This window comes from Notamacropus eugenii, chromosome 2, assembly GCF_028372415.1.
Source record: "Notamacropus eugenii isolate mMacEug1 chromosome 2, mMacEug1.pri_v2, whole genome shotgun sequence".
Lineage (NCBI taxonomy): Eukaryota > Metazoa > Chordata > Mammalia > Diprotodontia > Macropodidae > Notamacropus > Notamacropus eugenii.
The window spans coordinates 142,716,625-142,738,785 of record NC_092873.1 but is presented as its reverse complement, the minus strand read 5'-3'; the positions used below and the strand labels follow the sequence as shown (position 1 = coordinate 142,738,785).

At 37.8% G+C, this 22,161-nt stretch overlaps 1 protein-coding gene across 1 annotated transcript in view; it reads right to left on the bottom strand.

The window, feature by feature from the left end:
• Window positions 1–22,161, bottom strand: part of KCNQ5 (potassium voltage-gated channel subfamily Q member 5) — a 668,590-nt gene that overhangs the window by 153,011 nt on the left and 493,418 nt on the right. Inside the window, exon 3 of the mRNA XM_072642599.1 lies at window positions 12,184–12,310. Within this exon, the coding sequence (XP_072498700.1) occupies window positions 12,184–12,310 (127 nt within the window). The remainder of the gene's footprint in view (window positions 1–12,183; window positions 12,311–22,161) is intronic.

Sequence of the window (22,161 nt, the reverse complement as noted above, 5' to 3'; positions counted from 1 at the left end):
TTAAGTATATGTAAATGTTTTATTTTGCTGTTATTAGAATATTATTATACTTATCACTACTTTCCTGGGAGTTGGTTCCCTAGCCCACTCTACACGGAGAGATGTAAGAGATGCTCTGTAGAAGTACCAGCTCTTGTTACATACATGTATGTGTTATTTCCTCCATCACAATATAAGCTCCTTGATGACAGAGATTGTTTCATTTTTATGTTTACATCCCCAGTGCTTGGACACATGGTAGGTGCCTCATAAATGCTTGTTAATTCATTGATAGCTACGTAAAGCACTTTTTTAGCCCCTTTCAATGCTATTATCTGTGTCAGCTGTTTTTTTAAAAATATATATTGTTTCCTTTATTGTTAAGGGGTTGTCCCACTCCATCTTGCTTGAATAAATATCTCTGTAGTTGTAAAAAATAAGACATAGAGATGGAAGATGGCATGTCATGTATGAGAAATAGAGGAAAGACCATATAGAAGAGTACAGGAAGAGGAATAATGTCCATTAAAGTTAGAAAGAGAGATTGGAGCCGAGTTGTGCTAAACAGAAGAATTACATATGTTTCTCCTAGAGGCAATAGGAAAGCACTAAGGTTGGTCAAATAGGGTCATCACATGGTCAGATTTGCATTTAAGAAAAATTTTATATATGGATAGGAAGGATGTCCTGGAGTAGGGAGAGGCTTGCGGCACTCAGAAGGCTGCTGAAATAACCTGGGCAATCAGTAATGAGGGCCTGAGCTGAGGTAGTGGCTATAAGAGTGGAGAGAAAGAGTCCATACGAGAGGCGTGAAAATTAAAATGGCAAGATTTAATAGTGAAAGGCTGATATAGTTAGTCATTTTTATGAATGCTGCAAAGTCAGACAATATGAATCACACCTATTCCTGAATAGAAGGTTTGGTTTGAGGTTCTGTGACATTATTGTGCCTCCAGGAATCAGGATGCACGTTGACCTTTTGCCAAGATCTGACAAAGACAGGCTCCATCAACCAATCTGTGGGGAGAAGAGGTCAGTGTCCAGGGCTTATGGCACAGAAATTGTTAAGTATATGCAGTGCCTTAGGCTGCTCTAGACAAAGACCTTTTAAATCAGGAATAAACTGAGAGATCAGTGAGATTAAAATTCTCAGCCACATTCAGTTATCTGTATGGAAAATACTCATTGAGAAATACCTATGGGAATCTAGTTGGGCTGCACTACCATGTACATCTTACTTTTAAAAATCCCTATCTGTTCTTCGAAGCCTAGCGCAGAGCCTCTCCTAAACACTCCAGTTAGAAATCAGTCACTCAGCAAGCATTTATTAGGCACTTTACTACTTCTTTTCTTTAGACATTACATAGTGCTTATGTAGTTAATATATACAGTTATCACTTCCACATCATGACTTTCCCCATTGCAGTTTTGATATATTGTAGGTATTTTTACTTAATATTGACCTACATATAGCCTATGACCAAATACTTAACCCAGTTTTTATAATAAGGTCTGTAACTACCTCATAAAAAAATTCAGACTTCTCTGGTATGAGGGGAAGGCCAGAAACTTTTATGTGGATTTTCCAGATCATGAGGGGTGGGTGTGGGTGTGGTATGTGAAGTGCTCCTAACCTCCGAAATGTGGAAGAGATAACTGTATTTGTTGTGTGGTATTCTATATTTGTGTATATATCATATCCCTTCTGCTTGACTGTGGGCTCCATGAGAAGCTTTGATTATGTCTAAGCTGTCTTTGTGTTGCCCTTGGAGCTGAATACAACATCTGAAGCAGTTAATAAATAGTTGTTAAATGGATGAATTAACGAATGAGTTATTCTATCAAAATGAAGCATGCTTTGCAAACCTCTCATGTATTTATCAGGTATTATTTGGTAGTATAATTCTTTGTAGGACATTGAGGTGGCATAGAGAATAAAGTTCCAGTCCTGAAGTCAGGAAGACTAGAGTGACCCTGGGCAAGTCATTTAGACTGTTTGCCTCAGTTTCCTCATCTGTAAAATTATCTGAAGAAGGAAATGGCAAACCACTCCAGCATCTTTGCTAAGAAAACCCCCGAAAGGGGTCATAAAGAGTTAAGACACGACTGAAAAATAACAAAACAACAATAAACAAAATAATTATTTGTATGTGTGTAATCCCTTTGTAAAATTTAAACTCCATTAGGACAGGGACTGTTAATTAATCCTTATATGTTCTTTAAATACCTACAACTATTCAATCAATTAATTAGTCAATAAACATTTATTAAAAGCCTATTATGTGTCAGGCACTATGCTAAGTGCTGCAGATACAAAAAGAGGCAAAAGGAGTCCCTACCCTCAAGGAGCTTACAATTCAATAGGGGAGACAACACAGAAAGAAATACACACAGAGCAAGCTCCATACAGGATAAATGGGAGAAAAATAACAGAAAGGCATTAGAATCAAGAGAGAGTGGAGAAGGCTTGCTGTAGAAGGTGGGATTTGGGTTGGGACTGAATGAACAAATATTTATCATTGAATGAATGAAATCAGAATCAATTTTATTATTGAAAGGAGATCATCTCCAACTTCATCATTTTACCAATAAGAAAAACAAAGTTCAGAGAAATGAAATAGTTTGTCCAAGGTCACAGAGCCGCTAGTTTGTGGCAGAGCAAAGGCATTTAGAAAAAAATGACTTAAAGAAAAGAGGATTCAGAAGCCAGAATTAAGATGAGAAAACATGTCTTTGATTTTGGATGCTTTTTTGTTTACTCATGTTGGTTGTGTTTTGCATTTTTTGTGTTTAACTTCTAGCCTTTTCTAATAATTTATGATAATAGAGTTCAGAACTAGAGGGAACCTCTAAGAATATCCAGTCCAATCTCTTTGTGTTACAGCCAGGGAAACAGGTGCCGACAGTTTAATTGACTTGAAACACTCACTGTTAGCTAGTGGAAGAATTTGGACTCAGACTCAGGTTTTCTAATTTTTAGTCCAACTTTCTTGCTGTTCCACCATGCTGGTTCTTTCATTAATATTTAAAGAACCAATTCTTACTGATTAGGAATGAATTGATATCTCATTTTTCTACCTAATTTTTTAATCCTGAATGAACTCTTTGTAAAATACACAGTAATATACACAGTATAGTATATTCTTAAAAAACTGAAGTTTGCATCAGTTGAAAAGGTAACTACTCAAGAAAATCAGGTAAATCCACATAACTTTAAGTTGAGAAGCAGCTACACATTTTGCTGGAAGCAAAACATTCTGTGCATTATCCCAGATCATGCCAGGCGTTCAGGCTACTCTATGAGTTCAAATTTAGTGCACCACAGTAATAATTTCCTAAAAAGGCATGTGAGTGCCTTTTAGAACTAACAAGCATTCCAAAGTATTCCCAAGGAGAAGTTCTCTTGCTCTGGGCAATCTGGCCAATTAGGAGACATGCTGGAAGCCAGGTAGCCGTGTTCATTATGGGGTGAAATTTGGTATAAAGCAGTACTGTTATGGATCCCCTCCAAGAAGGTCGTGAAATGCCCAGAGGAACTCATTGTGTGGTTATGGCTCTCCCATTTCCCTGGGGTAGCACTTTGGGAGCCTCAAGTATAGATGGGAACGCAAAGTAACTACATGTTGGGTTATTGCTTTTTTTCCCTAGTTCTCTTTCAAGGCAGATGGCAGCAGTAGGCAAACTGGTCCTGTTACTTCCATGGATGCAAATTTCAGAATGGTCTTTCTCTTTCTTAAAGAGATTTGCTGAAGATTCCCTGAACATTTCCTGCTTGCCATGGATACCATTTAATTTAAATAAAAAATAAAAATAACTGAGCATATAGCATTTCTTGACAATCCAAGTAGGTTAAAGGTTTGACTAATTCATCATGGTTATGTCTTTTCTGTTCCATGATTTTTTTTTCTTTTTGGTATGGTTACTTTGGCTGAAATGGAAAACAAATTCCATCTTGGTTTGCAGTAAAGTAGGCATAGCTTTCTGGAATTAAAGAAGCAGAAGTCATTTTGCCCCCTGTCTTTGTCAGACCACTTCTGGAATGTTGTACTTAGTTTTGGGTGTCAAAGTTTAAGAAAGACATTGATAAATTGGAGAGTATCTAGAGGAGGATAACAAGAATGTTAAGGACCAATGGGCAGTTAGGTGGCCCAGTGGATAGAATGCCAGACCTGGAGTCAGGAAGACTCATCCTTGAGTTCAAATCTGGACTCAGATACTAGCTGTGTAACCCTGGGCAAGTCACTTAGCCTTGTTTTCCTCAGTTTCCTCATCTGTAAGATGAACTGGAGAAGGAAATGACAAACCACTTCAGTATCTTTGCCAAGAAAATCCCAAATGGGGTCATGAAGAGTTGAACTTTATTGAAAAACAATCAAAGACAAGAGAATGAAGGAAGTGGATATGTTAGGGCTGAGAGCAGAAGAATTAGTCTTAGGAGGAATATGTTGATAAACAGAACTGTTCAAAAGTGGAATGTGGGCTGTTTTAGATAGTGGTGAGTTCTTCATTGCGGTTTTCAAACACAGACTGAATGGAACCTTCTAATTCAAATTCTGTGATTCTGATAAAACCTTCTGTTTTTCATGGGATGATTAGGGATCACTTCAAATGATCGATTCGGGCAAACTTGTAAAATTAACCTGTATGTTTTTTTTAGACTTTGGACACATTGAATTAATGGAAAATGTGAGCTAGAAATAAGTCAGAGAAGAAATACTATGAAAATCTAAGTTATAACTGTGTGGAGAAGACAAATTAGGTGTGAAAATACAATTCTTTAACAAAACTCTTTAAAAGCAAAGATAGAAGAGGAAGGGACATGCATATATATATATATATATACATACATATGAACATATATACATATATGCATATATATAAACTGAGATATATACCAATCAGTTTAAAAATGGTGGTGGTGGGGGTCAGAGCAGAAGTTTTAGAACTCCATTGATCCACCTTTTGAATACATGAGTAACTGTCTCCTTATTAGGATAATCTCACACTGATAAATCAGCACAGGTACAGGTGTACAGATGATTACAATACTGCTTGTCACTTTACTCTTTGGTTGCAGTAAAGCCAAGAGTCTGGTTTGTGATTTTTTTCTTTTCTTAAACACAAATGTTATTGACATTTTCTTGAAGGTTTGGTATCAAGCTTCAAAGGAATTTGGTTGAGAGAAAAACGTCTTTCTTGTGATTTACCCCTCTCGTCTAATCAGAGATCATCTTGCTTTAAAAAAAGCTTTAAAACAGAAATGAAAGAGATGAAAGACATATACATATATATGTATATATATACACATATATATGTATTCTGTGTGTTGGTGTGTGTGTATAATTCTAAGTATAGATTCATGCATAATATCAAACTGCTGTCTTATGCTTCCCAGGAGAAATACTGCAAGACTGAAAAAAGATGTACAAATATAGCTTTTTTCAGAAGAAGACACCAAAGGGCCCAAGGAGTCACTGCTAGAAATAATCTGTCTGACTTCCTGACAGATTAGACTCATTACTATAATTTAAGTACCACTCTTTGGTACCATTTGCTATTTGCTGGAAGGTCATTGATGAAAGCTAGAAGAGAGGACCATGAAATCACTTTCATGAGACAATGTGAACATTTTTACCGCTTTGGCTACTGGTCTGAATAATCTGTCAGACTGCAAAGTTAATCACCAAATGTTTATAGCACAGGTAGACAGCTCAGGCAAATTAAGGACAATATGGGTAGTAATTATTAAGTGCCAAACCAAGAACATTCTGTCAACCAGGAGAATAACGATCAATGCCCAAAGCTATGAAAATATCATGACTACTCTTCTGGGACAGATGTGCATTGTACAAACTGGAGATATAAGAAGGAAGTTCTTTTATTGAAGACAGGTTCTTAGCAGCTTTAAAGTGACTCACCCCTTCTCACCCCCAAACACAAAGGGAGGTAAATCAATAGAGTGGTGAAAGAAAACTCCTAGTTAGATGTCTTCATTCAATTTAAACATAGCTAAAAGATATTTTCTAAAATATTAAAACATAGAAATGTGTATTTTTCACAAGTTAATGATTTCTTGCAGTGCTTTGTCACTGTCTTTTTGGCATCATGGGGCAGAGAGAACAATAGTCTGGGAAGAGAGAACCAGAAAGTTGTTGAGACTTGGCCCTTGCCTATACACAACAAAAAAAGAAACAAACAAATCCCTTACTGCAGCACAAAACTGTGAAGTAGTCATTCTGGGTCTCAACAACACAGATGGGCTTCTAGTCACTTTAATGGATACAGTTAGCTGTGATTCATGGGAAAGATGTGATTAATTGGACAATGACCATGTCTACCATGTCAAAGGAACTAGTCATCACATATGTTATCATGAACCAGTACTTAGGCCACAACAATTCTTCTGGATACTCCCCTTTTGTGAATAATTGAAAGATTTGCAAGGGGGGTTCAAAGAGGACATTTGACATGGATATCAAATCACAGAATTCTAGGGGCCAATGAGAAGTCATCTATTCCATTCTCTTACCTCTTGCTAAGGTCAGAGCTATGCTTCCTGTAGACAAATAAGAACCTGATTTTGATAAACTGCAAGGCTCTATTTGAGGTTTAGAGTGCTATAGCGAGTGACCTTAGAGTCAGGAAGACCTGGGTTCATATCCAGTCTCTCATATGTAGTGCCTATAGAACCCTGGGCAAGTCCCTTGGCCTCGTAGTGCCTAGGCAACTCTCTGTGACTATAAGTTGCAGAATAGGCACTGAATTGAATTGGTAAGGAGAGTTTCCTTCATGGGAGCTCTCCATTCCAATGAAATCCTAAATCCAGACCTAAAAACATGGTACTATATAAATGCGAGCTTAGATCATGACTCTGATCACCATTTGTTAATTTGATTTTATTCTACAATGGCCAACAAAAAAGTAATCTAAACAAGAACATAATATTTGTGCAACCTGTTGTAATGCATTTACTTCACCTTATTTATTTATTCTGTTTTTTCCCCCCAAAACACTGGGACAACTAACTCTTTTGTCTCATGTAGTTTTCATTTATGATTTCTTGAAATATAGTTCTGGTAAACCAGGCATTGACAAAGCCCATTGGGATTCAAATGGAGCTACCAGACTATGTCTTTAAATCCAGATCACCTTGGCTTTCACTGATCAGGCAATAATAGGTCCCAGTCCAAGCCTCACTTGTTCACTGTTTGGGTTTTGATGAGTCAGAGTGAGTGAAAATAGCAATTGTTTCTGTTATGGCCAGAAACTTTGAGGGTCTTCTTCTCTCACACTGACTCTTTTGTAAAGTCAGAGCAGGGCATCTCTTGCCTCAATTCTTGCCTGGCTTTTAAGCACTGAATGGGTGTTTCCTCAGACAGACTGAGAGCTGAGGAAGACCTTAGCTTAAAGAGGCTAGGGTCTCCCATGGAATCTGGGGCCATTGCCAGCTATCCTGACCTGTGTCTTGCCACTGGACTCCCATGCCTCTGGAAGGGAGAGTGAGGCTATACAATCCAGCCTCACTTAAATCCAGGTCACTTGCAGTCAAGATGACATCCTCTATGTCACTGGTTCTCTTTGAGAACAAGCTATAACATTTTGTTTTTGTTCAGTTGTTTCAGTCTTTGTGACCCCATCTGGGATTTTCTTGGCAAAGATACCGGAGTGATTTGCCATTTCCTTTTCCAACTCATTTTACAGATGAGGAAACTGAGATAAACAGCATTAAGTGAGTGCCCAGGGTCCCATAGCTAGCTAGTAAGTGTCTGAGACTGAATTTTAATTCAGGAAGGTGAGTCTTCATGATTCCCAGCACAGGTCTCTATCCACTGTGCCATGTAACTGTTTTATTACTTTAATCAAATTTCTTTCATGACAGGCTATGCCAGTACCAAATGAGCCTCCGTTATAACATAGCTCATTAATACACAGATTTAGACTCCAGATGAGGGAGGTAGGGAATAAGCCTTAATATAGTGTCTACTATATTAGCTACAGGCACTGTGCTGAACACTTTACAAATATTATCTCATTTGATGAAGTCATCACAAGTATATACAGTGTAAACTAGAAGTAACAGTTATCCCAAACCCAAATGCCAGTCCTGTCCCTGAACCAGTTATCACTGGGCTTCACTTTGACATGAACTCTTTTTGCAAACAATTAATTTAAGCAGGGACAAAACCAATGAATGAAAATACCAGACAACACTATACTTTGAACTCAATTAAATTGCAGCTATCTCTACAAAAAATGACGCCTATACTGTGGAGTATGTATTAACCCGTATAGACCTCTAACAGGAGGGTTGGATTGAAGGGAATAGGATGCTATTTTTCAGTCTTTTTTATTTTTAAAGAAACATTGATATCTGAGGCAGGAGGAGAGGAGATTCAAGGACTAAGGGGCAGCTGATATAGTCACAAACTAAAAGCAGTTATCAAAAGGTAGCAGGCTTTTACAGATAACATTTTCTTTCTAGCTCCCATACCAGAATAAATGCTGCCCCAACCCCTGATATTGGAGAGAAAGCAATTTTAAATTGGTTTTTAAAATCTGGGATGGGAGAGTCCTGTAATCATCCACAAAACTTTTCTCATTCACTAAAAGTTGAGTGAATTTTGACTGCCCATCTGTTATCTGGATTGGTTAGTTTTGGTCTCTTGGAAAATATGAAGTACTTTTTTTGTGAGGCAGTCTGGGATCAGGTTACCATGCCCTATGATATAGCTTATACTGGCTGGCAAGTATAAACAGGTAAGTCTGAGTAAAATCAAGTCTCTTTAGGTACCTGCTTCTGGGTGGGCTACCCGTGAAAATCAAGGATTCTCACACCCACCTGGTTGCCTGTAAAGTAGCATAACAATTCTGACAACAGAAAGAATCACATCTTCTGAGAGAAGAGATATTTGGACAAATAAATGGCAATAGCCTGAATTCAGTCCCAGAGAGGCATCTGAGGACTGTGATAATTTACAATTCACTTTGAGTTTTATCTTTTTTTACCTCCAGGTTTGAAAAAATAATGCTGAATCTTGACATGAAAGACCCAACTCAATAAAACATTCTGTGGGGAAAAAAAGGCCTGTACTTGTATATCAAAGCAGCCAGATAATGAAAAGAAATGGTCAGTTCGAATAAATCACAGAGTGAATGTTAGCATGGTAAGGTATCTTCGAGATCCCTTAGGTGACCCTCTTTATTTTATAGACTGAGGCCCTGGAATGAGAATTAAGTTTCTTGCATTCACACAGTGGAATAGATCTAGTTAGGACTTGAATATGCCTTCCAGACTCCCATTCCAGTGTCCTTTCCACTATGCCATGCTATTTAATCATAACAAGTTTATCTTTTATAAAATGGGGTCGATTGTCTTTGCCTTATAGAAATATTATGGGGAAACCAATTTGTAAACATTAAAGGATTTCCAAAGAAATGTGAGCTATTCTGATTGTTAATGATAAAGATAATTCATATAACTAAATATGATTTAATCTTGGGAAGACTTCATGTTTTTATTGGTCAGAATAATGGATTTGTAGTTAGAAAATCTAGGTTAGAATCCCTGCTCTACTACTTGCTGCTGGTGTGACTTTGAGCTATTTACTTTCTCTTTCTTGGTCTCAGTTTCCTCATCTATGAAATGGGTAAGTTGGGTTAGATGACCTTTGAGGTCCCTTCTAGACTTGCTTTAGCCCAATTCACATGCAAGTCAAGACATCACCAGTGATGTCTTTGGTCTTCAACACATAATGACAGGAGCTCTAAATCAGTGATGGTGGCACAGAATAATGGATCTTGGAGTCTGCAGGACCCAAGTTCAAATTCTGCCTCAGATACTTACTAGATGTGTGACCCTTGGCAAGAATCTCTCATCCTCTGGGACTTCCTGGCGTCAGCTTCTAAGAGCAAAGCTAGTCCAGTGTTCTTCTGCTGGCTATTTTCCTATAGAACTGAATGTGTCCTCAGGAGGCAAGAGGGAGAAAGCCAAGAGTAATCTCTGGGTGACAAGTCACTGTGGCTCCAGGGAGTCTAGTTCCCAAGTGAATTCTCCTATATGTCAGTTTGAGTGTTTCTCTGTTGTGCATATACCTGGGGAGAGTCTCACGTAGTAGATTGATAGTAGATAGTAGATAGACTTCTGGAGATTTTAAGGCATGGAATTCATGAATAGGACTGGAAAGTGACAGGTTAGTGAAAGCTGCATGCCTGAAAACACCTTCTGAACACTATCTGCATGACCTTGGGCAAGTCACTGAATTTTCATTAGTCATTTAGGTGACACAGCAAATGGCATGCTGAGCCTGGAGTGAAGAAATCCTGAGTTAAGACCTGTGCTCATGTGCTTATTAGCTATGTGATGTCGGGCAAGTCATTTAGTCAGTTTCCTTAACTGTAAAATGAGGATAATAATAGCACCTATTTCACAGGATTACTGTGATGAAAAAATGAGATGATATTTATAAAGAATTTAACACAGTGCTTGGCACACAATAGGTTCCCTTTCCTCCCTTTATCAAGAAAACTAGGGCATTGAACTAGATGGTCATTGAGGTCTTTTCCAGCTCTAGATGTGAGATCTCATTATGTGCCTGTGTTAGAGGTTACGAGACTCTTGTGATTAGGGATCATGTGACCCTCGATACTTCATATCGAGAAAAAAAGGGAAGTATCAACTATGGTAATAAGGGAAGAAGAGGTTTAAACAATATTGCAGTCCTGACAGTCTATCTTGATTTGAATTTCAGTCTGAAATTTGAGATAGAGAAAGATCAGAGAGAATGAGGGAAAACTCAGTCTTTGATAAATGATGTAGAGGATGGGATACTTGTCCTAAGTTTGTTGTTAGTGTGGGAGCCATACTCCTTAGAAATGCTATTTGTGCAGTCATTAGCAACATCTGACATTATGCCACTTTATGCTGGTATCAGAGCATCCTTGCTGGGTACAGATTTAGTGTTGGTCTGCTTATAATGAGGAAGCACTTAGCTCACGTTGTACACAGACCTTCATAAAGTCTGAAATAGAATGGTTGTTGTTCAGTCATTTCAGTTGTGTCTGACTCTTCATGACCCTGTTTGGGGTTTTCTTGGCAAAGACTACTGGAGTGATTTGCCATTTCTTTCTCTAGCTTATTTTGCAAATGAGGAAAGTGAGGCAAACAGGGCCAAGGGACTTGTCCAGGGTCATCCAGCCAGTAAGAATCTGAGGGAAGATTTGAGCTCAGAAAGATGAACCTTCCTGACTCCAGGCTCAGCACTGTATCCACTGTGTTACCTATCAGCCCTCAAAATAGAACTAGGATAAGACAAATAATACTTCTGCTGAACACTCCTTGAATCTGCCTGTGTTAGTAAGCAGAAGACAGAAGTTGTTACATCTTGCCCAGGCCTAGCTATATCAGCTTAGTCTGGGAAAATCCATGGTGCTTGTCCACACAGTTCAGAAAACACTAAAAGCTAATTAAGTCTTACTTGCTAATTGATGTCAAATAATAATATGTGAGACATACTGGTGGGGGCTTGTGAGCTATAGTATTAGAAAGACATTCTCTCCACTCCCACCCCTCTCACCTCCTCCTCTAAGGGACAGTGCCATAAGGGGAGATGTAGATGTCCCCTGGAATCCACTCTGCCAGTGCGAGTGTTGGGAAAGTAGCTTCAGTGCAAAAATCTGAGACGACTTTATACCAAGTGTTTCTTGCCTAGCCATGCCATTTAAGTCCCTGCTCCATATTTTTCAAAGGTCTTTAACAACAGAACTGTGTACTACAACTTTTGGTACAGGTCATTACATTTTAGGTATCCATGCTGACGGCTGGTTGGTGAGGGACTATGTGAAAGTAGTTATGATTACTTAGGGTCATCTAGAAACTGATAATTCTCTCTAGCTCTGCGTATCCTTTTAAAAAAAATTCAAGCCAGCTAACCAATTATGAACATGTTCTTTTATGTCAGTGAAAGGGAATCCTTTGAATGCAATATTTCCATGCTGCTCATTGATGAGCATTTTTAAGGCTGTTAGATATTTATCCATCCCAGGCAATCTCCATTAGAGTACTATGTCATTTATCACAGTAAAGAGGAATGTTGATACATGTTGAAATCAATGCTTAGTTCAGATCAGCCCTGAAGCATGATATCAATTTCACCTGCATCAATATGGGAGACCCAGAAAAGTTTGTGTCATTTCTTTGATGCTTACCTATAACACAGAATGGTTTTCTGGCAAATCGCAGTCTTCCTTGCCATCCTCTGTAGCGACAGCAGCAACCAGCTGACCAGATACGGATGATGAACTCCAAACCAAAGACAACAATCATCACAAACTCCTATAAAGAACAAATAAAGAAATTTATTTGTAGTAGATATTTCAGAGGAAACTAGCGGGCTTTTGGTTAGCTCTGAATACGTGTAGTCTTCACCTGAAACTCTGAGTGTTAAGTGGACCTTGGAGGTCATCAAACTGAGGCCCCGATTGGGGAATGACTTACTCAAGATTTCAAGGAAACTAATGATAGTGCTGAGATTCAAACCCAAGGGCTCTGACCTTTTCTATTACATCACAACAAGATTTTTTCCTACTATGTCATGCTAGCTTTATTTCTCTTTTCTGGATCAAACTGCTACAAAACAAGATCCTTATACATACATGGCAGCTGGCGACTCCGTGGATAGAGCACTGGGCCTGTAGTCAGGAAGACTTGAGCTCAAATTCAGCCTCAGACACTTTCTAGCTATGGGACTTTGGGCAAGTCACTTAACCTCTGATTGTGTGACAAAATGGATCCACTAGATTGACCGGAGAAGAAATGGCAAATGACTCTAGTATCTCTGCTAAGAAAACCCTAAATAGTCATGAAAGATTGGATGCGACTGAAATGAGTGAATAACAGCCACATATACATGTAGCAAAGTATTATTCCTCTTCAAGTCTTAATATTTTAAGGCTCTGATCTAATTCCAGATATATAAGATGAATAGCTGTCATATCCTATGCAATCCATATGGAGGAGTAGTTGGCTTTATATTAACTACTTAGTAATGTAGAATGTAAGAATTTAAAACCAGGAACTTAATTTCAAGTGCATATATTAGGTAGAAAACATTTTCATTTCAATGCAGAGGGAGAGAGGGAGAGGGAGAGAGAGACAGAGAGACAGAGAGAGAAAGAGAGACAGAGAGAGACAGAGAGAGAGAGAGAGGGAGAGAGAGAGAGAATCCTTAAGCTTGTGAGGCTGACCTGCTTAGTGAGGAAGCAAACATTTACATATTAATTTTGTTCCTTTTTTATTGTTTTATATGAGGCAGCATGGTGCTATGAATTGAGAGATGGCCTAGGGAGCCAGGACAGTCCTGGGTTCAAGCCTTGCCTCTGTCACATACTGGCTATATGACCCTGAGAAAATAACATAATCTCTCCTTGCTCTAGTCAACTCTCTACAACTTTATGTTGCAGAGAAAGTGCCAACCTACGCTGGTAGTGGAATTTCTCACCTGAGAGTTCCCCATATTAATGAAACCACAGTTCAATTCCTTTCCATATAATTTAATCATGTTTTTATGAAACAGTGGACCATGGGAGCGTGGACATTCATCAGAGTCTTTGGCATGAGAGGGGAAATCAAATCTCAAGAAATTTGCACCCATTGGTAAGTTAGCTTGTTTTATCTTGCCCCTTTTTGAGGCATGATAACATCATGGTTATGGATCCGTGACTCTGGAGTCATTTAGGAAGAGTTGGAAGTTAACCCAGGGGAAAGGCAAACTGGAAATGTCTCATTAAGTGGCTTGTCATAGAATAAAAGACCAAAATTACATTTGGAAGGTAAAAGCTTTTCCCTGTCAAGAATAACATAATTAACTTGTTGTACTGATTAGCTAGGGAACAAGTGCTATGTTGATCAAAACTGGTTCTTTGCTATTTCACAGTGCTTTTAAAACAAAACAAAAAATCAGAGCAACCCCAGTTCTTTCTTTTCTATGTGGCAGTGACAGTAGAGGGAGTTAGACTGGAGTTCAAATGCTGCCTCAGACCTTTACTGTGTTACTCTGGGCAAACCACTTGACCTCCCTCACTCTTAATTTCCTCATCTGTAAAGTGGAGATAATCAATGGCACTGATCTCACAGAGTTATTGTGATGATCAAATGAGATAATATGTATAATATGTTTGGCTAATCTTAAAGCATTGTAAAAATGCTTCTGTTACTGCTACGACTACTTCAGCTACTGCTACTACTTCAACTACTATTTTTATCACTACTTTGACTACTACTACTACTATTAATTTTATTATAAGTGCTTTGACTACTACTACTACTACCACTAGTAATAAAAATATAAAGTGATTAGTGAGAATAAATACATGGAATTAATGACAAGTCTGATGCTTCCCTTGTGTTGAAGAGGGTACACAGGGGATGCCCATGTAAAAAGGAACCATGTTGAGTTACTGATGAAAGATGGTGGACATGGTACCAAGAGTTAAACTGTTGGTGCTTATATAATATAAGACAATGTTCAATTATATATAGAGTCACAGGGTCATAGGGTCATAGGGTTAGAAAACCATTAGCTTCCACCTCTTCTTTTAGCAGATGGAGAAACTGAATCTCTGACAAGTGATTTGTCCAGGGCAACAAAATCAGTAAAGAGAAGTTTTGAGAAGAACCAACTAAATGAAAGAATCTAAAATTAACATGATAGATTGGACTTGGGTATTGATCTTACTAGTATCATGAGACCCTAAGGGACAGAAAAATGCAGAGGGTGTATTTTTCAAATCTTGCCTATCGGCAAGGGGAAATGCTTTGTATGTTGTAGAAAGGTTCAATCTCTCCTGAGGTATAAGTTAGTAGTTTGGCCACAGAGAACCTGAGTGTAATCCTTCCCACAACCAAATATGGCATTTGCATAATTTTTTTAAGACCCAAAATTTGAGATTATGAATTTCACAGTAGAGATTTCATTATATGAAGACTAGAGAGTAATATTTCATATTACTTTTCTAGTAACTATTATCTAGCAGAAATAAACATTGTATAGAAGACAGAACAGTATTTAGAGTCAGAAGACCTGATTCAAATTCATTATCTGTCACTTACTTGCTGCATAACCTTATATGAGATGTTTAACCCTCTGGGTTTCAGTTTCTTAATCTGCATAATGAGAAGTTTGCAATAGGATATATCAAAGACTCAATCTTTTTTTGTGTGTATGTGCCATGCAATGCCCTTTGACATTCTAGTGAAACCTATGGGCCCCTTATGATGATAATGTTTTAAAAAGAATTTAAGGAAGTACTAAATTTCAGTTAGTGGTCAGTGAAAATGAAGATGTCATTTTTTTTTCCATTCAAGTTCATAGACCATATGAAATCTATCTGTGGACTCAGGTTAAGAATCCTTGAGGTAGATGATCTCTAAGATCCTTTCTAAGGCTAGATCCTGTAAGAGAATAGATCACAGACTGATAGAGACTTGTCTTGTTCCTCCATAAATCATTAGCAATTAGATGTCCAGTTCATCAGTTTTGCTGTTTATTTCCACTGATATATTGAAACTACTAAACATGGTGGTCTCTACAGGTGTGAATGAGTATGGACCCAGTATATGGAGGTGTGCTGGCACACCCTAGGAACAAACTTTACCATTGACTCCCAAGTGAAGGGAAAGGCACAGTGGTAAAGCCTAGAGAATTGCCTAGGGCACTGAGAATTTAAGTGACTTGCTTATAGTTTCCAAAACACTATATGTCAGAGATTATTTGACGCTTCATCTCATTGCTAATTGTCAAGTATTATCATAAATCTTTCTTTGGCAGTGAAACCTGTTTATTTATAATTAAGGTCAATAATATGATTAGTAATAATAACAGACAGATATAATGCTTTATAATTTTCAAAGTGCTTGTAAATGTATTGTTATTATTATCTCCCCCACTTTATAGATGGGGATATGAGGCACAGAGAGGCTGTTACTTATCTAAGGTCACACAGTGTTACAGTTGGGATTCAAACCCAAGTGTTCTGACTTTAGCTCAGAGCTCTTTCCATGACGGCATGGCTAAATTGTATTCTATAGTTCCTAAACTTGATTTAAACAATTTGTGCTAGTGATAGTTCTGTTATTATTTGTAGAACCTTACAGTCAGGGGTGTAATAGTTTGGCTTTTGCCACTCTTTAACCATCATTCTCTGGTTAAGTTGGTTAATTTTCCTTGTCTTTGCTGCTGTTCAGTTGTTTTCAGTTGTGTCTGACTCTTCATGACCCCATTTGGGGTTTTCTTGGCAAAGATACTAGAGTGGTTTGCCATTTCCTTGTCCAGCTCACTTTACAGATGAGGAAACTAAGGCAACAAAGTTAAGTGACTTGCCCAGGGTCACACACCTAGTAAATGTCCAAAGTTGAATTTGAACTCAGGTCATCCTTACTGTGGGGTAACTAGGTGGTACAGTGGATAGAACATCAGGCCTGGAGTGAGGAAGACTCCTCCTGAATTCAAATCTGGCCTCAGACACTTACTAGCTGTGTGACCCTGGGCAAGTCACTTAACCCTATTTGCCTTATTTTCTTCCTCTGTAAAATGAGCTGGAGAAGGAAATGGCAAACCACCCTAGTATCTTTGCCAAGAAAATCCCAAATGGAATCATGAAAAGTTGGACACCACTGAAAGCAACTCATAATAGCAACTTCCTGAGTCCAGGCTCAGCTCTCTATCCACTGTGCTACTTAGCTGCCCCTTCCTTGTCTTAGTTTCTACCTATAAAGAGGGCAGCTATGTGGTGCAGTGAATAGAGCAGGAGTCAGGAGGACCTGAGTTCAAATCTCACCTCAGACACTTGACACTCACTACTAGCTGTGTGACCTTGGGCAAGTCACTTAACCCCAATTGCCTCATCCTGGATCATCTCCAGTCATCCTGATGAATATCCGGTCACTGGGTTCAGATGGCTCTGGAGGAGAAGTGAGGCTGGTGACCTGCACAGCCCTCCCTCCCTCACAACAAAGTCAAGTGCAAGTCATGTCATTATTTCTCTGATGGCATGGTCTTCTTTGACAACTAACACACACACCTATAAAGAAATATTCACCCTTTTCTCAAGAAGGTAGAAAAAAGTCATGTGAAATAAGATTCAATGCCTCCTTAGAAGAAAGGCGTAATGTAAAAAAGGAATATTATGAGTAATTTTTGCTACTCACCTACTGTAGCTCTCAGATTCACATTTCTATCAATACTGAAATGCTACCAACAATATACTTATCATCCGCAGTAATATGTACATCCTGTTTTGCAATTAAAATATTTTATATCATTCTATTTGATTCTTACAACTCTGTGAGGTAAGGAGCATTAGATGCATTATTTCCCCCATTTTACAGATGAGGAAACAGGATTAGAAGTGAATGAATGGATGAAATTCACATGATTAGCAAGCAACCTTGACAGAGGCCTTTTCATGCTGACTCCAGGGCTCTGTGTGCTATACCACATTAAACTTCTAAATACACTCCCTCATTAATCCTTATACCATACTGTAAGGAACATATTTCCTGTCCTTGATTTAGAAGTAAGGAAAAAAGACACAGAAATTAATAAAACCAAGATTCAGTGAGAAAGATGTGACTAATATTCAAGTCTATGCTTCCTAGAACAATGATCCGGTCATTAACCCTATCTTTTAGATATTAAAAATACAAAAGTCCTCATTTAACAAACTCTAGAAATAGCTTTTCATGTCTCTAGGAATTTCAAACTAGTCTTGGTGAGTTATACTATTCTTGTGTTTCCTAAAGTGGCATTAAGTCAAAATTGATTGATTTTTGCAAGACGCTTCAATGCCAAATAACCCATGTTCTAGTTGTTTTCTCATTAATTAACAGCACTGTTCATTAAGACACTAAGTGACCTTTGTCTAATTTCCGAGATAGCTGCTGTGACCATTTAGCTTTTCCTGGTTTTACGTTATCAAGTTGAATTTTTTTTGTGAAAATGAAATGTTGACATTATAAACCCTGTGACATTTGCACCAATTCTTGAAGAGCTGTGGCTAATTAGTCACATCAAACTGGAGCTTACAGTTCTATTCAGAATATCAGCACAATCCATTTTCAACTTTTTTCATTCCTTCTTTTCCTTTTCTGTACTTCAAGTAACCTAGGGCAGTCAGGCCAATATCTCTTCTCATAGAATTCCTACGGGGAAAAGATCTGTGACGTAAACTGAGACGTAAATCTTCAAGGAAGATATCAGTCAGAAGGGTTGTGGTCATAATTACGGGGAAAGTGGAAAATTCTGGAAGCACAAAAATAAATGGTGATAAAATCTACATGTGACTCTTTCCTAAAATCAGAACACAAAGATCAATGTGCAAAAAAAAAATCACTGAGTTTTATAAATGAGATGCCAAGGAGTGGAAACACCTGAAACAAAGGAGGGACTAAATGAATGAAAAACATGTTTAGTAAGCACTTAATATGTGCCAAGCACTTTGAGAAGTAGTAGGGATAATATAAAAGCAAAGATGACTTCCTGACATCAAGGACCTTGTATTCTAAAAGAGAGAGTGGTGTCCAGGGAGAGATATTTTGGTGTGGAAAGTTACAGGGATGGTAAAGGTAGCCATAGGAGAGTAAACTGACACACTCTTTCCAAGTACAGTGACAGATTTATTTGATTTTAGCTCCAGAATTAGAAAAAGGTAGTTGTGGTTTTGGTGGTGGTAGTGGTGGGGTAGAATTGTCCAGATTTACAACAGATATCCCTTGTCTAGTGTTAGATATTTTCCAAATTTTTTTTTTTCAGTATTTTGGACTTTTCAGATAACTACTTGATGTGAAAACTCCTGGCCAAATTGCTTATTTTTTTTGGTAAATTTTTAAATTCTACACTTAAATCCATTATGAGAAAAGAAGTCAAATTACCCTTTTTATGAAAGATCATTAGTTCTCTCTATTACCAATTGCCTCTTCTTGTTCACTAGTAATCTAGTTAATGACCTGAGAGAGTTCATGCCTCCAATGTTGATGAAATGTCCCTGTTCTACCAATGGTGGGATGTGGTGCTGTTGACACATGTTTAATGGAGTTTTTAAAAAGTCATTTGGAAGGGGGAGAGGAAAAAAAGTTAAAGAGTACACAGCAGAGAGCAAAAAAAAAACCAAACCAATAAGGAAGCAAAAAGAGTTGGGCAGCTTTGAAAAACTGTGTAGTATTCATTATAAATATATGTACATATGTATATTATATATATATCTTCTTGAAATAGAAATTGCCATGTACACAGTAGACCATGAGAGAGGATTCAATATAAAACAATAAATTTCCATTTCAAGAAGATATATGGGATATATTGGGCAGCCTGCTTAAGAGGAGTTCTCAGCTTTTGACTATCCAATTATGGGGGAAGAATTATTGGTGCGCTTTATTATTATTTTCTTCATAGTTATTTTCCAGTATTATCCACCCCATTGTCCTCATGACATTGGGTTTTCCATTGTAACAAAGTCAAAACAATTAAATAAAACTTTTAAACAAAGCAACCTAGAATTGACAGCATAGGCAATGTTCAACCATGTCACTACTAAGAGGAAGGAAATGGGTTTCATCATCTCTACTGATTTTTTCTCACTTCTCTTGCTAATAGAATTTATTTGGAGATTTGAGTATCTGTTGCTCCCTGGTGCCACTCAAGCTTTCTATGTAGATGATATCACATTACCTTCATTACCAGTTTTCTGTAGAGGGAGTGTTCTCCAAACACAATTATAAACATGAAAACCACATCATGGATATAAAGCACCATCAACTCATCAACTTTTAATAGATCTAGAATCAGAAATCAATGCATTTGCCCCTGTTAACTTCTGATTGGATACAGCAGTATTTTAAGGATCTGTGATTCCATTTGGTGGAGCACCTAAGCTGCAAGCCATCTATGTCATACAGGTTTTGGAGAATTGCCCAAGCCTCTGAGGAGATTAAACAATCGGCTCACAACCGCAGAGCTAATAAGTATCAAAAACAGGAATTGAACCCAATTCTTTTTTTACTCTGAGTAGGAATAGTAATAATCAACCAATCAGAAGCATTCATTAAGTGTTTATTCTATGCCAGGCATTGTTGGAAGTGCTAGTGGTACAAAGAAAGATAGTCTCTACCCTCAGTAGGAACATACAAGACACAACAACAACAAAATTAACATTTATATGGTGTTTTAGGGTCTGCAAAATTCTTAAATACGTTATTTCATTGGATCCTCCAAGAACTCTATGAAGTAGATGGTGGTATTACCCATTTTCCAGGTGAGATAACTTAGAGTGAGAGAGGTTAAGTGACTTGCCCAGGGTCACACAGTTAGTAATTGTATGAGGCAGAATTCAAACTCTTGGCTCCCAAGGTTCCAGCAAGCAAATATCTGCAAATGTACTGCCCCGAGTTTACTTGACCATCTTAACTTCCCCATATTAATAGCTCAGCATGTTCTTGACCTTAAATATTATTTCATTTGGTCTTCCTCCAAGAATTCTGTCTGCCTACCCACAAACTCATGCTCTCTGTTTATTTTAACATCCATTTTAGGCTAGTAACACAAATTATGACCGGGAGATGGTTAGGTATTCTAATTCACCCTGTCCCCCCCTGTCCCCCTCAAAAAAGCCCAGCAGATCCCAAGTGTAATTGAAGTAACTAAAGTATATGATGTGGAGGAGGTTCTGTGTTAAAATGTGTTAGAATTTTACCTTGGCATGTTTCTTACCCTCAACCCTGATCCCTTTCCCTGTAGTTCTTCATTCTTGCACAATTTTACAACTTTGGCCAGATGTTACTGAGCTGTGCTGCAGTTCAGCAACCTTAAAAAAACCCATCCAATGAGTGAAAAACACTAGGTTCTTGGGAAAATATGAAGAAAAATAAAACACATTTCATATACCTGTGGTCTGGAGGTAGAATTGGAGATAAATAAGATATAACCTTCAACATTAATGAAAGTAGGTGCTTGTAATAGGCTTGGACATTTTTTTCAGGTATAAGGGACCTATTATCATTCATCTGACTTTTTTTATTTTGTAAATTATTCACATTGATCTGGAATCTACATTCTCTTAATGATCCACTCCAGGACAGGAACAGAGAGGGGTAAGAATATCTATGTGTGAAAATTTGTCTGAGTGTATTGCAAAGGCAAATAGAAGATGAATTTAAAATTATCTATTCCCTTGTACCCCTCATGTCTTACTTCTCCTCATATTAGCATGAATAATTGAGAGTTCACTCAAACTTCATAATAATGAAGAATATATCTGGTCAGAACCTGACTAACAAGTACATGTAGTAGGCAACCACTTGCATTATTTTAGGAGTGTTCACAAGGACCTTCCTCATCTTTGCCAAGAAAATCCCAAATGGAGTCATGAGGAATCAGATATAGCTGAAACAAATGAACAACAAATAAAAAAATGCCTGTTCTGTGTCAGGCTCTGTGCTAAGCTCTGGAGTTACAAAAGGAGGTAAAAGACAGTGCCTACCTTTAAGGAGCATACAAGCTAATGGAATCAGAAGAAAAAAAAAGAAGTTTCAGCTAAATGGGAAGGATGTCTCATGAATTTTCTTTGAAGAAACAAATAAAGTAGCTGGCAGAATATAAATTCACCATGTATTCAAAGACAACCAGAAACATATTTTTTTGGAAACATAATTTTATTGGACACTTGGTCATCTCAGGTGGCAGTTATCATAAAGAACACAAACAAAAAATTCTACGAAGCCCATACTTGTGGCAAAGCAAAAGGAGGTAGAGGAATTTCATAAAGAACCCATTAAGAACCTCCAAATTAATCCAATATATACATTCACACTCAGTGACTTCAAAACAGAGATGGGTTTATGGGACGGTTAAAGTTAAGAGTTATGGCTTTTAGGTGGCACAGTGGATAGAGTGTTGAACTTGGAGTCAGTAAGACTCATCTTCCTGAGCCTAAGACACTGAACTAGCTGTGTGACCCTGGGCAAGTCACTTAAGGCTCTTTGCCTGAGTTCCCTTATCTATAAAACGATATGGAGAAGGAATGGCAAACCACTTCATTATTTTGCCAACAAAACTGCAAAAGGGGTCACAAAGAGTTGACTAAATGACTAAACATCAACAAATAGCAAAGCGTTAGGGCTTAAGGTGATGGAAA